The 12,356-nt window shown below is 43.8% G+C and overlaps 1 protein-coding gene across 4 annotated transcripts in view; it reads left to right on the top strand.

Annotated features, from left to right (window-relative positions):
• TP53INP1 (tumor protein p53 inducible nuclear protein 1) overlaps positions 1–11,634 on the top strand; it is a 12,447-nt gene extending 813 nt beyond the window's left edge. Inside the window, exons 2-5 of one of the 4 annotated variants that reach the window (XM_014965548.1) lie at positions 3,031–3,315; positions 3,806–4,154; positions 5,856–5,889; positions 8,148–8,307. In XM_014965548.1, coding sequence (XP_014821034.1) covers positions 3,204–3,315; positions 3,806–4,154; positions 5,856–5,889; positions 8,148–8,165 — 513 coding nt within the window. In that variant the 5' untranslated portion in view covers positions 3,031–3,203 and the 3' untranslated portion in view covers positions 8,166–8,307. Of the gene's footprint in view, positions 1–3,030; positions 3,316–3,802; positions 4,155–5,855; positions 5,890–8,147 lie in introns of all 4 variants that reach the window. The other 3 variants (XM_014965547.1, XM_014965546.1, XM_014965545.1) reach the window with 3 other exon arrangements.
• The last annotated feature ends 722 nt before the right edge of the window (positions 11,635–12,356 follow it).

The following is a 12,356-nucleotide window of genomic DNA, read 5'->3' as shown; positions in this document are numbered from 1 at the left end:
GGGGGGGGGGGGGGGGTACCAGCAGCCAAAGGTCTCCCGAGAACTGTAAAAGTCATTGGGAAAGGTGTCTCTTCCGGTTTTTTGTTTTGTTTTTTTGCTTAGAATGCACCGCATCCCCTCTGCTAGAATATAAAGAAAAAAAGGGTTTTTATACAGCAGTACAATGTTGTTGACCCCACCTGGAGTGCTGTGTTTCCAGCTCGAGGGGGGTCCCCAGCATAAGGATGTGGACCTGTTGGGGCAGGTCCAGAGGAGGGCCACCAAGATGCTCAGAGGGCTGGAGCACCTCTCCTGTGAGGACAGGCTGGGAGAGCTGGGGTTGTTCAGCCTGGAGAAGAGGAGGTTCTGGGAGACCTTATAGTAGCCTTCCAGTTCCTGAAGGGGGCTACAGGAGAGATGGGGAGGGACTCTTTATCAGGGAATGTAGCATAAGGGGTAACAGTTTTAAACTGAAAGAGAGGAGACTTAGATATTAAGAAGAAATTCTTCCCTGTGAGGGTGGTGAGGCACTGGAACAGGTTGCCCAGGGAAGCTGGGGCTGCCCCATCCCTGGAGGGCTTCAAGGCCATGTTGGATGGGGCTTGGAGCAACCTGGTCTGGTGGGAGGTGTCCCTGCCCAGGGCAGGGGGTTGGAACTAGATGGTCTTTAAAGTCCCTTCCAACCCAAACTGTTCTATGATTGAGTGTGTTATCTGTAACAGCCTTCCATCGTTTCTGCAGCTGAGCCATTTGTTCCTAGTTTTGTCTTTTCATGTCTCTCTAGCTGATAGATCCTGTCTCAGAACAGGAGTGCCTCTTTTGGCCTGTCTCATTTGCCTCCCCTAATGATGGCCCGTGATAACAGCATCACTTCTGGGTCCCCATCTGCCTTGCACAATAGCATGCCAGTGTGGCATGGTTTTTTTAAAGGCACTTGTCCAAGAGGACATCAAAACATCAACTTGTTTCTAAATGATTCAGGTTGCTTTTTGGATCCTCCTTGGGATGGGGGAAAGGGAAAAATGGAACAACCTGCTCTTGATTTACAGAAAGACACTGATGGGTCATAAGCTGTAGTTTGTGTAGGTCTTGGGAGCAGTGATCCCCCCTTTTTCCTTGGTGGAGGTTAATGATTGGATGTTGCTGTGGAGCTGTCATGTAGGAGTGTGAGCCCTGGTCTTGCTCCACTCTACGAGCAGAACAAAGAGACAGCCCGTGCCCCAAGGTGCTTCCAGCTTAGATCTAGGAAAGAGGCAAGGCATGTGTGTGGCTGCAGGAGTACGGGGGAAGCCAGCCCTGATCAGTAATTACTCTATGGCTTGCTAATTAGCCTAAAGAAAAAACAAACTCTTCTGTTGCTAGGCCTGGTGCCAGAAGAGGGTTAGGGATGGATGCAGAAGATAACTGGAAAGCTACGGACTTTAAGTTTTCACTTAGAATCTGTTTCCTTATCTGTGGCAAGCTCTGGCTGCAATTGAAGCTCTCAAACCTCCTCAAGAAGGTGCTTGGGAAGGCTGTGGGCATTTGGCGTTTCCTTAGGTAACCCACCCACCCAGGGCTCAGCCACCTTCATGGTTAAAAGCGCTTCCTGCAAGTAACCACTGAGAGCTGAACTTCACTGCTGTGAAAAGCCACTTCTGCTTACTGTGAACGAGCAAGAAGGGAATCAATGTTTGCATCTTTTGTTGCATTATTGACTGCTGTTGTCATTTCTTCCTTCCCTCTGTTTTTATCTTTTTTTAAACTTTATTATTTTTCTTTAGGCTTCTGATCATTCTTGCAGCTCTCTTAAAGATAGTCCAGATGTTTTCTTTCCAAGCATGTTCCGAAAAAACAGCCTTTTATCACTACTGCAGCTGAGCCAGTTGTTCCTAGTCTTATATTTTCCTGCAGCTGATGGTTCCTGTTGAGGAACTAGAGTGTGTAACTTCTTGAGGTACACTGTACCTTTTCATATTGCTTCTGAAGACTACTTTAAATTCTAATCCTATCTTTTTGTGCCCTTTGGATAAGGAGGTAACTGCATACAGGTCTATAGGAGCAGTACAGTATGGAGCAGGTGCTTGTCCCTGCATTGAACAAGTAGGTGATGGCATTTGGTGTCCTAGGATAAGGTGATGCAGGAGGCCAAAATGACCTTTTAGTGTGGCCTGAGAGTTACAGGACGAAGCTGTGTATGCTGGTCTTAAATACTATTCTTTATGGATTGTATCTTCTTTTAATGGCTGGGTTTTTCTAGTGTAGTGTGTCTTACTCCCTTTTTCTTTCTGAATGTAGACACTTGTACCCTCTTACAGGCATATCTTCTTCCTTATTTAATTATTAAATGGGTATTTAATCTGTAATAATTCTGACATGCTGCAATAATTCACGTATTACTATGGTGAAATTAACTTACGTGAAAAATACTCACCAATTTAACTGTATAGCCCTATACTTATTCAGCTCCTTTGGTGGCTTCTGCTTGTTGGCTCATATATAAATACTCAAATGCTGTAAGCGTGCTCATCTGAGGTGGTTGAACATTCAGTTTCTTGGTAGTAATGGGGTTTTTTTTATCTTAACTGCAAAATGTAATGTTTAGGCTTATGGTGACCCTTGCAGGGGTCTGGGAGAGGTGTGAGGCTGTGTCAAGAGAGGACATGCCATGTCTGGAGCAAAAAACCTGTGCTTTTCCTTGGCATCTCTCTCTGACCAGGAGAATACAGGCGGGGAGCTTGGAGAGCACCTCGATGAGCGTAGGCACAAGGGTCCAGTTCAAAAGACCTCTCCTCCCCTAGGAGAAGGTGGGGATTGATGTCTGAACAGACCTTTGCACGAGGAGGAGGATCTGGAGGAAGGAGCTCAGCTCGGAGGAGAAACCTATGCTTCTTCTGAGTGTATCTAGCTGGTAGGGAATGGTGAATGCCAGTGAAGCTGCCGCTCCTCTTGGAAATGTTCACTGGTGCCTCAGACTGCACTAAGGGGAGAGTTTTTAGTCTGTTTAGGGTTGTTACCTATTGCTTTGTCATTAAGACCCCTATCATTGTTTTTCTTTTTTTTTTTTTGCAGGTTTCACACAAACTGTTTACCAGTCATGCCTCTGCATGTCCTCCTCTACCTAAGCTGATACAGCATCTATGCACTTTAATCTCCTCTATGCCACTCTACTAGTACAGTGTGAGCTGTGCCTTGAACCTTGGATATAAAGACTTACCAGCCAAAGTCTTGTTCCTGCCTTAGTAATGTTCCAGAGGTTAAATAACATGCTCATGGGAGAGATTAATAGCTTGTCCAGCCAAGAGCCAGAGTTCAGTGAGAAAGAAGATGACGAGTGGATTCTGGTTGACTTTATAGGTAAGATGTCCCTCAAACGTAAGCTCTGCTGAGAAACCAGTAGCTTGGGAGAAACTTGACCGAAGGGAAACCAGTGTGGATTTAGAGCATAGGTGTTTTCCAAACAAATGTACCCAAACATGTTATGTAAACCGATGAGAAAAATGATGTCAGGTTTATAAGTCTGACACAGGCTTCAGCAGAACCACTTGTACAGATGAAATATGTTTGACTTGTTATGCAATTGGATTGCTCTGCTGATAACAGCTGTGTTACGTGTCTACTCTGGCTTGTCAGGGAACTCCCTTTTCCCCTCCCCTTGCTTTAAAAAAAATAAAAACCTAAACAAACAACATGTATACATGCTGATCAGGGGTTTATTCCTGTTTCCTTGTGGTTTTTCTTTTTCATGTCTCGTTTCTGGCTACCTGCAACCTGGTTGTTTTTGAACTTCCTGCAATCACCAACACGTGTGGGTTCCTCTCCACTGACTAATGCCCACGGACAGCAGACACTTGCACTAATTGCTCGGCGGAGGAAGCGGACATGGCTGAGGCATCGGCTGCGGATGGCTCGCCCGTCTTCTCCTGTTTGCCCTCTCCCTTGGAACGCTTGCCGGAGGCCAGCGAGTCGTGCTTCATCCAGTTTGAGTCGTGCCCCATGGAGGAGAGCTGGTTTATCACCCCTCCCCCGTGTTTTACTGCAGGTGGATTAACCACTATCAAAGTGGAAACCAGCCCCATGGAGAACCTCCTCATAGAGCATCCCAGCATGTCTGTCTATGCTGTCCACAACACCTGCCACGGCCTTAACGAGACTGGGTGTGGGGACGAGGAGTTTCACAGCCCAGGTAGTCCCAGGTATGTCTGACTTCTCCTCTCGGGGAGCTCTGTTGCTGAATGAAAATATCTGGTTTCTACTTGAGCAGCTTAGACACTTAATACTGAATTTTCCAGCTTATTTCAGAGCGAGTGAATAAAGCATGAAGGCTAGAGGAGGTGGGAAGGGTGGTCAGGGCTGCTTAGAAAAATGTTACACAAGATGACCGTGTCAGGAAGCAGTTGGGTGTGTTGCTCTGACACTGCAATGAATATTTATGGAGCCTAATTGTTCCCTTGCAGAATATGCTCCAGTTCCTGTTGAAACTGGTGGCAGTTAACGGTATGGTTGATAAGGTAGATCTGAAAGCACTTTGCCCCCTCCATAGCTATATGTATTTTTTCATAACAGTCAGTTACCCTTTCAGTCACCTTGGGAGGTGAAACATACTACATTAACTGTCCTGACAGCACACTCTGTTCTGGCATTTCCTTGTTCCTCGCACCTAGAAATCAGATCAGGATTATAGATAGGACAGGATTAAATTTTTCCACAGGTGGCTTGTGGAACAAAAGCAAACTGAAATATTCCCCAAAACATATTCCCTCAAGGTAAAAAAAAAAAGGCACTGCTAACTTCTACTTTTAGCAAGGTGAGAAGTGGTGCTGTTTGGCACTTGTTTTTTTTGTATGTGTACTAAAGATCTGGCCATGTGGAATTATTGCAGATGCATGTTTGCTGTGCACTGCTGCTTTGGTGGTACCTATCCAGTGTATACAGCTGTATAGGATACAGAGAGGTGTATTTTTTGACATCATGACTCCACATTTGCCCACGTGTTCATTGATTTGGAAATAATTGGGTGTTTTTTGAGTCCTGTGAAAGGACAAAGACTGAGTTTTCCTTCCACCTGCTGCCTAATGTTAGAAACAATGGGGAGGGAGGAAACCATAGTATAGTAAGCTTTGTTACATAGGGGGGAAAATGAGTGTAGTGGTAGAGTTGCTGTAGGTAGATGCCCATTGACTTTCCTCATCACCTCCTCGCTGTATTCAAAGTTCTTAGTTCAAAGAAATGGGTGACTTGGAGGTGAGAGGCTACTGGATAATATCAATGTATAGGGCTGATACAACTTAATCTTGGGGAGCAGGAGGGACTTGTATAAATAATTGGGGAGGGCAGTTTTTGATGTTAAGCATCAAGTGTCTCACTTAATTTGAACTGGGGGGGAAAGCTGTGAGCACACAGTGCCTTTTAAAATGAGGGTTTGAAGGAGTCTGCAAGGGAACAGTAGACCATGAGGTGTTCTCTAGGGAGAAGCAGTAGATACATTTGTCTAAAATATCTATTATGTTTTATAGTAACATACAAAGTAAGGTTCTGACATTTCTCAGCAACTCATAAACTAGGGATATTGGTATAAATTCTTCTAGAGAAGAATCTCGTGTTATACTATGCTGTACAGTTAAGCTGCTTTAATGTGTTGGGAAGCTAAAGGTGTGGTGATCTTCAAGGGGTGTGTGAGTAAGTTTCCTCACTTGGAATTCTGTGGTGTTGCTTCATCAGAGGGTCCAGGCTTTTGTATAAGAGTTATTTTGGGTGGCAGAACTGGGAGTAGGCTTAAGTCTGAAGCTGAGGTAGAGGACAAACTGGGAAAAATCAATTGCACAGATAAAGCAGTAAGTTTCAAAAGCTGTTTTGAAGTCTCTAGTGGTTTAATGGTTGGCCATTTAACATTGTAGGGCCAAGAAAAGCTGCTTAAGGCACACTGGCACAGTAAGTACTACTGGTTTGGGACAGTGCTTTCTGTTTGATCAGGCTGCTAGCAACACTGCTTCCTCTAGAGCCTTGTCTGCCAAAACAATACTGGTTTTAGGACTAACCTTTGTGCCAAATGATGTTACTTGATCAAGCCTAACTACATCTGCTTTAACAAGCCAAAATGCTAAGTGCAGAAAAATGACTTTAATATTAATTGGGGCGGGGTGTGAAGCCTTTAATGTTCCTTGTGAAGTCTGGCTGTGTAGTGTGATTAGCAGGGCACTTACTGCTTTCTAGCAAAATAGGTGCTGGGGGCACAGCAGGGAATGGATGTAGCAGGGGTCTGCCTTTAGATACAGCACCCCTAAAAATGACACGTTGACAGTATTGATGGTGGCTCATCAGCCCTGTTTTCTCAGTGCCCAGGGCTCACTAGTGCCAGGCTACTGAAGGCAACCACAAAGATACCAAAACGCTGCATCTTGGAAGAATATGTGGCTTTTTAGGGAATTCACCTCTGCTCTCCTGGTTTTGCTTTTAGATGGCAAGTAGAAGAGTGTTGGTTTGTAAACCAGTGCTGGAAGGGTATTTGATAAGGGGGGGGGAAGCTGAAATATCTTCAACCAGCAATTATAAACCAGTTTTTCTCCTTTTGTGGAGGAAATCTATTCGCTTCTTTTAAATTCAAAGCAAAAGGATGTTGTATAAACTTCCCTCTGTTGGTCAGGTTAGTCATATTTTTCCATAACAAACCACACCACTTTGTATGAGCAGTTGCTGCCCTTTGCTGGCTAATGACATGCAGCAGGGGCCTGCTTGGGAAATTCAAGTTCTGGTAACACAAGGTGGTGTGGCTTCCTGGATCCGCATGGCTTTCCCTGGAAAGGCTTCATTTGGAGTTCCACCTCCACAGATTGGCCCATATAGGAAACAGTAGCCTTACATTTGCAGGCACCCTCATGTAAATTAAAGTGGTGTAATCTGCATAGAAAGTGTTTACAAAGCACTATAAACTGATTTGTGCTGTTACTTGCTTATTTCTTGCTTCGTAGTGCTAGGTTCAGGACAATATCCAGTGAATGAACAGGGGAAACCCTGCATGATGCACATGGCTGGCTGTGGCTTCAGTCGGGCATATCAAGCCACCCAAGGAGCCAAAAGCAAGTGGATTTGGATATTTAAAAAAAGGAGGAGGCAGAGAGTATGTATTTCACTCCAATGTGGAGTAGGAGGAGGCAGAAGAGTTCACTTCTGTGTCAGACCAGACTTATGTCTGCAGAGATGTACAATACATGCAAGTTAGGCTCTTCCAGAAACAACTTTTTAATAAGTCACACTCGTGCTGAAAAACAGACTTCCCCAAGAGACCTCTTTCAAGCTCCTGGCCTTGCAGACATCTTTCCTGGGCACCACTGGGGTGACAGATAGCTGTTGGGTCCTGGGTGGGGAGAGAGAAGACAAGCAGCTCTGGTCACACCAGCAGTGGCACTGGGACTTGGGATTTGCTTGGCCTTTAAAACTGCCAGGCTATTCTTAGCTGTACTTTAGGAGTTTCAGGAAACATCAGTGATTGTTCTGTCAAGTAGGGAAGTCCTTTTTCAATATGTCAGTCCCTGCTTGCAAAGGCTGTTTGTGTTTCCACTAGTGCATGATGGAGTAAGGGTCTGCCAAAGCTGCTGTCTGCTCGTGAAATCTAGAGGGCTGGTTGAGGAACAATCCTTCTAAGTTATTTCCTGTGTGTGTCACAACTGGTCTATCTTTCCCAATCCTCTGCATGAACACTGTTTGGATTTACGTGTGTGGCTGGCAATCCAAACACACGACCATTAGTGTGCTGCTGCTGTTGTTTTTGGGCTGGACCACCTACGTTCAAGATGATTTTTTAAACCAAACTTTGCCTAGTGGATAACCTTAAGTCTTGTAAAGCTGGAGCAGTGTGACACGCATCCCCTTCTATTTCTGGTCTATATTGCACCTTGGGTTTAGGGAGGTGGGGTGGGGAAGGAAGGGCATGATAGCATAAGACACCAAAAACCCAAAAGCTGTTGTGATGCCTTCACAGTAAAAGTGAGTTAGCTGCAATGTGCATTACTTACCAGCGTGGGTTTCCTAAATAAGCTTGACCTTGCTTCAGCCCAAATATCTGCCCAGTAGATAAACAGTGTCCTTTTGAAATGCTTGATGTTGATGTCCATGTTCTCCCGCCCCCTGTAGTCTGCATGTCTTTCCAACACACCTCAGTAATGGCTGATCCCTGCTTGTTACCTTTCCAGACTGGAGGCCCGAAATGAAACGGGACAGCGTGTTCACTGCTACGTCACAGCTCTTGCTACTCGCTCAACTTTTCTGGAAAAAAACAAGAGCTTTCGTCCTACCCACTGGATAAAAGAACATAATGAAAGACACTATCTCAACAGAAACGGTCTCCGTCGCCAAAACCTCACCAGGGATTGCCACTCGCGGCAAATCAAGCACAACGGACTGTTTGTTCACCAGCCTTGTCAGCGTCAGTTCAATTACTGATGGCTCTTGTGGTTTTTAATCTATGGTCTAATTTGTTTTAGGTTGCTCTTGTTTTCATGCATAGGTAAGTGTGGTCGATCTGAAGCTGATCCTCAGTCCCTCAAACCCAATCGTAACTAGCGTTGCGTTCTTTTGAAATGACACCTAAATCTCTAAACATCAATCACCCAGCAAGTCCTAAATGTTGATGTTAAATTTCAGTGTCTTGGAAGCCTATCAGTACAATAGTTTGTGTGCTGTTTTATAAAACTATCACGTATAGATGGGTTCTTAGCTGGTTTTCTTTTTAAAAAGAAACTTAACTGATACGGAAATCAGTGACACTTTGCATTAATCAAAGTGGAGTTAGAAAATTTTAAGGTTAGCCATATGCTGTAAAGACCACTACTTGACAGCTTGTGTATCTGTCTGTACTCAGCCTTTATGATTACTTTCTAATGAGGAAATACTCTAGCTGCCAACAGGTATTACATAGCTATGCTCAACTGTTACAAGAAGGACATCTAATCTAAATTGCCTGGTACCCACTTGTGTTAGTGGAGCCTGTAGGTGTGTTGGGTACTAATTATGGGTATTGGATAAGGGTTAAATGTCCCCCCTCAATATTGTTGCAGTGTGATATGGCACTGGTGTTACAGATGTAGTACCTCACAGTGGAGTGGAAGAAAAAGTGGACCTGTGGGTTAAGTGCAGAGGCACGGCCCAGAGAGCCAAACTGGGTTTTACTGGGTACAGTTCGAGTTCTTACTCCCTTTCTCTAACTCTTTCCCTTTGTGTCTTCGAAAGAATGTCCCCTACCCTATTTCACTTGATCTCTAGTCTAGTTAAAGGAAAATGATGGTGGATCCACCATTCTTTTAATCTCATCGTTGGCTGACTGCTCTTTAAAGTCAGGCTGATGAATAGCTATTTCTGAGCTGCTGATTGCTGTTAGATTGTCTCCTATTTACAGATTGAGAGTAGCTCAAAAGTGGCTAGAAGGAAGGTTTTATCAGAAGTTCTAATTTTCTCTCTACGAAAATGAAGTCTGAGTTAATTGTGACTGGAAATGAAGGGCAGTGTGTGGCAGGGAGAAGAGCATGCTGAAAAACACTTTTGCAGAACTAAACACAGTGGTAACAGGGTGTGTAAAAATGGAGATTGGCAGTGGTGGTTCTCCTAGCCCATCGGGGGCAGAAGGACTGGGTAGCAATTCTGTGGGCCAAACAGGAAAGAAAAGCCATTCAAAACTAACAAGCAGTTTTCTTAAGAACACCGAGTGAGATGTTTTGGAAGTTGGCAGGCACTTAAAAAAAAAAAGTAAAGCTCACATCTTAACAAAGAGTGTGTAGTACACAGCAGCCACGTGGCACGCTGAACCCTGACAGCTCAATCTGGGGAGTAGGTTAAATGGCTATGGAGGTGAGGAAACAAATCTGTCCTGAAAGAAGGGGGGGAAACAGAAGTAAACTTATTCCCCCTTTCTGTCAGTGCTTCATGTGACTTACTGTTTTTTTCCCTTGTGTTTAGTGCCTAGGGCATTAAAGTGTTAACATTACCTTCAACCATGTCTTCCAGTAGTCCTTATATAGTCCTTAACAGAAGTTAGTGTAAGGAGCCATGTGAGGCGTCTTTGAAATCACACAAGATCAATAATGTGAATTATTCCAGGCTTATGAAGTGCTTTAAATCCAGCTAAATGCTTCAGTTTCACTGAAGTGAAAACCCAACAGTTTGGATTAACCTTGATGTAGTGGGACTGTTGCACGTCCTGCAGGTAGAACTGTTGTGGCACATACTTAGTGTGCAGGAAACACCACTCATAACCTGTGTCTTGCTGTAGATGTGCTGCTTCACTGGGATTAGTTGGGATTGTTGCAAAGGGATGTTGACAAATAGTTAAATGTATAAAAGCAAAGAGGTGCTTTCCTGGATAGACTAGTCTTAAAAAAAAAAAAAAGACTCGTTGATTTCATACCAACAGTGAAAGAAAACAAAAATAGTCGCATCAGGAGTTTCCAAAACAGATTTTGTTACTACTCTTTTCAGCAGTGTGTGCCCATGTCCATAAGACAATTCTTTTGTGGTCCAAATACTCTGGTTTATCTGCAAATAGCTGTAGTTTCACCAGTCTCTCAGCTGTTCCTGAAAACTCTTACTTGCCTCAGACTATCTACTTTTATCACTCCAACTTTTTGCCTGGCTTGAACTTCCTTCTCCTCACTGCCAACTTTCTAGCTCAGGAAAATTCTTTGCTTTCCTATATTTTTTTTCTTTTATATAAAAGTAACTACTCTCCTTCAGCTTTAATTTTCTTAAAGTGAAATGAAGGAAGATGGAGTCTCCACCTCCCCATGTTGGAAGGAATAAGTGATCCTTTAACTCTTAACAGGGGATTTGGAGTTGAGAGTATAAGGCTCCCAGGCATTACAGTGGGAGCCTTGGTCCGTTCTTCTCAGTAGGCAAGTAAATGCAACTTTAGACTGCTCCTAGAATTGGGAGATACTGATCTTTTTATACTACATTACTAGATGACTTTCTGGTGATGAAAACCTATATCTTTCAGGATATAAACTGTTTTGTTGCACAAAGCTGTGCTTCTCGATTTGTAATATTGGAAACCATATTATTGTGTGAGATAGTACTGCATCAATGGCTTTTTGTTAATTTGTTTTACGTATTTATGTTGGTCTAGCCCTGTTTTGTGCCTGGAGCTATTGGGCAATTAGATTTGTTTTGGTTTTCTGTTTTAATAGTGAGCTGTGTGGCTTTTTATATGGTTTTTGAATTGTATTAAAGTGTGTGTTTTTACTTGTAAAAGTGGAGGCCTTGCACTGTCTCATACTGATTGACATTCATGAATCTTGCTGAAACTGTATTTTCATATGCATTGGTCAATAGACAAATTTGCATTTTAAACTGTGCCTTCTACACAGCAAACTTGAAGATTCAAAAGGGACATTTCAGTTAGAATTAATACTGTACATCAGTCTATGCATATATGGCAGCTTCTCTCCAGAGCCACTTCTCTATTTGTAGCAGTCCTTTTGATACGGAAGAATGTCTGGCTCTTATTTTTTAATAGTTTTAACACAAGCTGAAAACCGACGAAATACAGCACTTTGCCAAAAAAGTAGCATTGCTTAACCAGTGTGTATTTACTAAAGCAATCTTCTGTATTTTGTTTTCATAGTGCGCTCTGTGCACCATGGGGAGACGTGATCTTAACTCTCAATAAAAAAAATGGCCTATTAAAAATATGAAGTCTGTTCTCTTCTGTCAGTCAAAACCCAGATGCCTGAGCACCCCACTCAGGTGTGGTAGGTATGGAGTAGCTGGGAATGCTTGTAGTAATGGAGAAGTTCTTCTGGGAACTGGTTTGCATTGATGGAGGGCAAGTGTGTGGTCTAAGCAGTGTTGTACCTCTCTGCCATCTCTGGTAGGGGTTGGAAGGGACCTCTGGAGATCATCTAGTCCAACCCCCCTGTCAAACCAGGTTCACCTAGAATGGCTGGACAGGAACTTGTCCAGGTGGGTTTTGAATGTCTCCAGAGAAGGAGACTCCACCACCTCCCTGAGCAGCCTGTTCCAGTGCTTTGTTACCATTAAAATAAAAAAGCTTTTCCTCCTGTTGAGATGGAACTTCCTGTGTTCCAGCTTGTGTCCGTTGCCCCTTGTCCTGAGCAGAAGTGCTGTAGGTAAACAGGACAGAGACAAAAACACACAGGGTGGGAGGAGATTTTTCCTTATCTAGGCTGAACCTCTCGTTTCAACTCATGTCCATTGCCTTTCATCCTCCTCCTGTGCACCACTGTGAAGAATCTGTATAGAAGGCTGCTGTTAGCATTCAAGAGGTGGAAGCAGGGACAGGTAACCCGTGAGGGACATAGAGATGTCCAGGGGTGGGGTTAGGGATGCTGAAGCCAAGCCCAGCTGTAGCTGAACCTGGCAAGGAATGTCAAGGACAACAGACTTTACAC

The sequence above is a fragment of the Calidris pugnax genome, unplaced genomic scaffold, assembly GCF_001431845.1.
Source record: "Calidris pugnax isolate Ruff unplaced genomic scaffold, ASM143184v1 scaffold41, whole genome shotgun sequence".
In the NCBI taxonomy this organism is placed as follows: Eukaryota; Metazoa; Chordata; class Aves; order Charadriiformes; family Scolopacidae; genus Calidris; species Calidris pugnax.
This window is presented reverse-complemented; position numbering and strand designations above follow the sequence as displayed.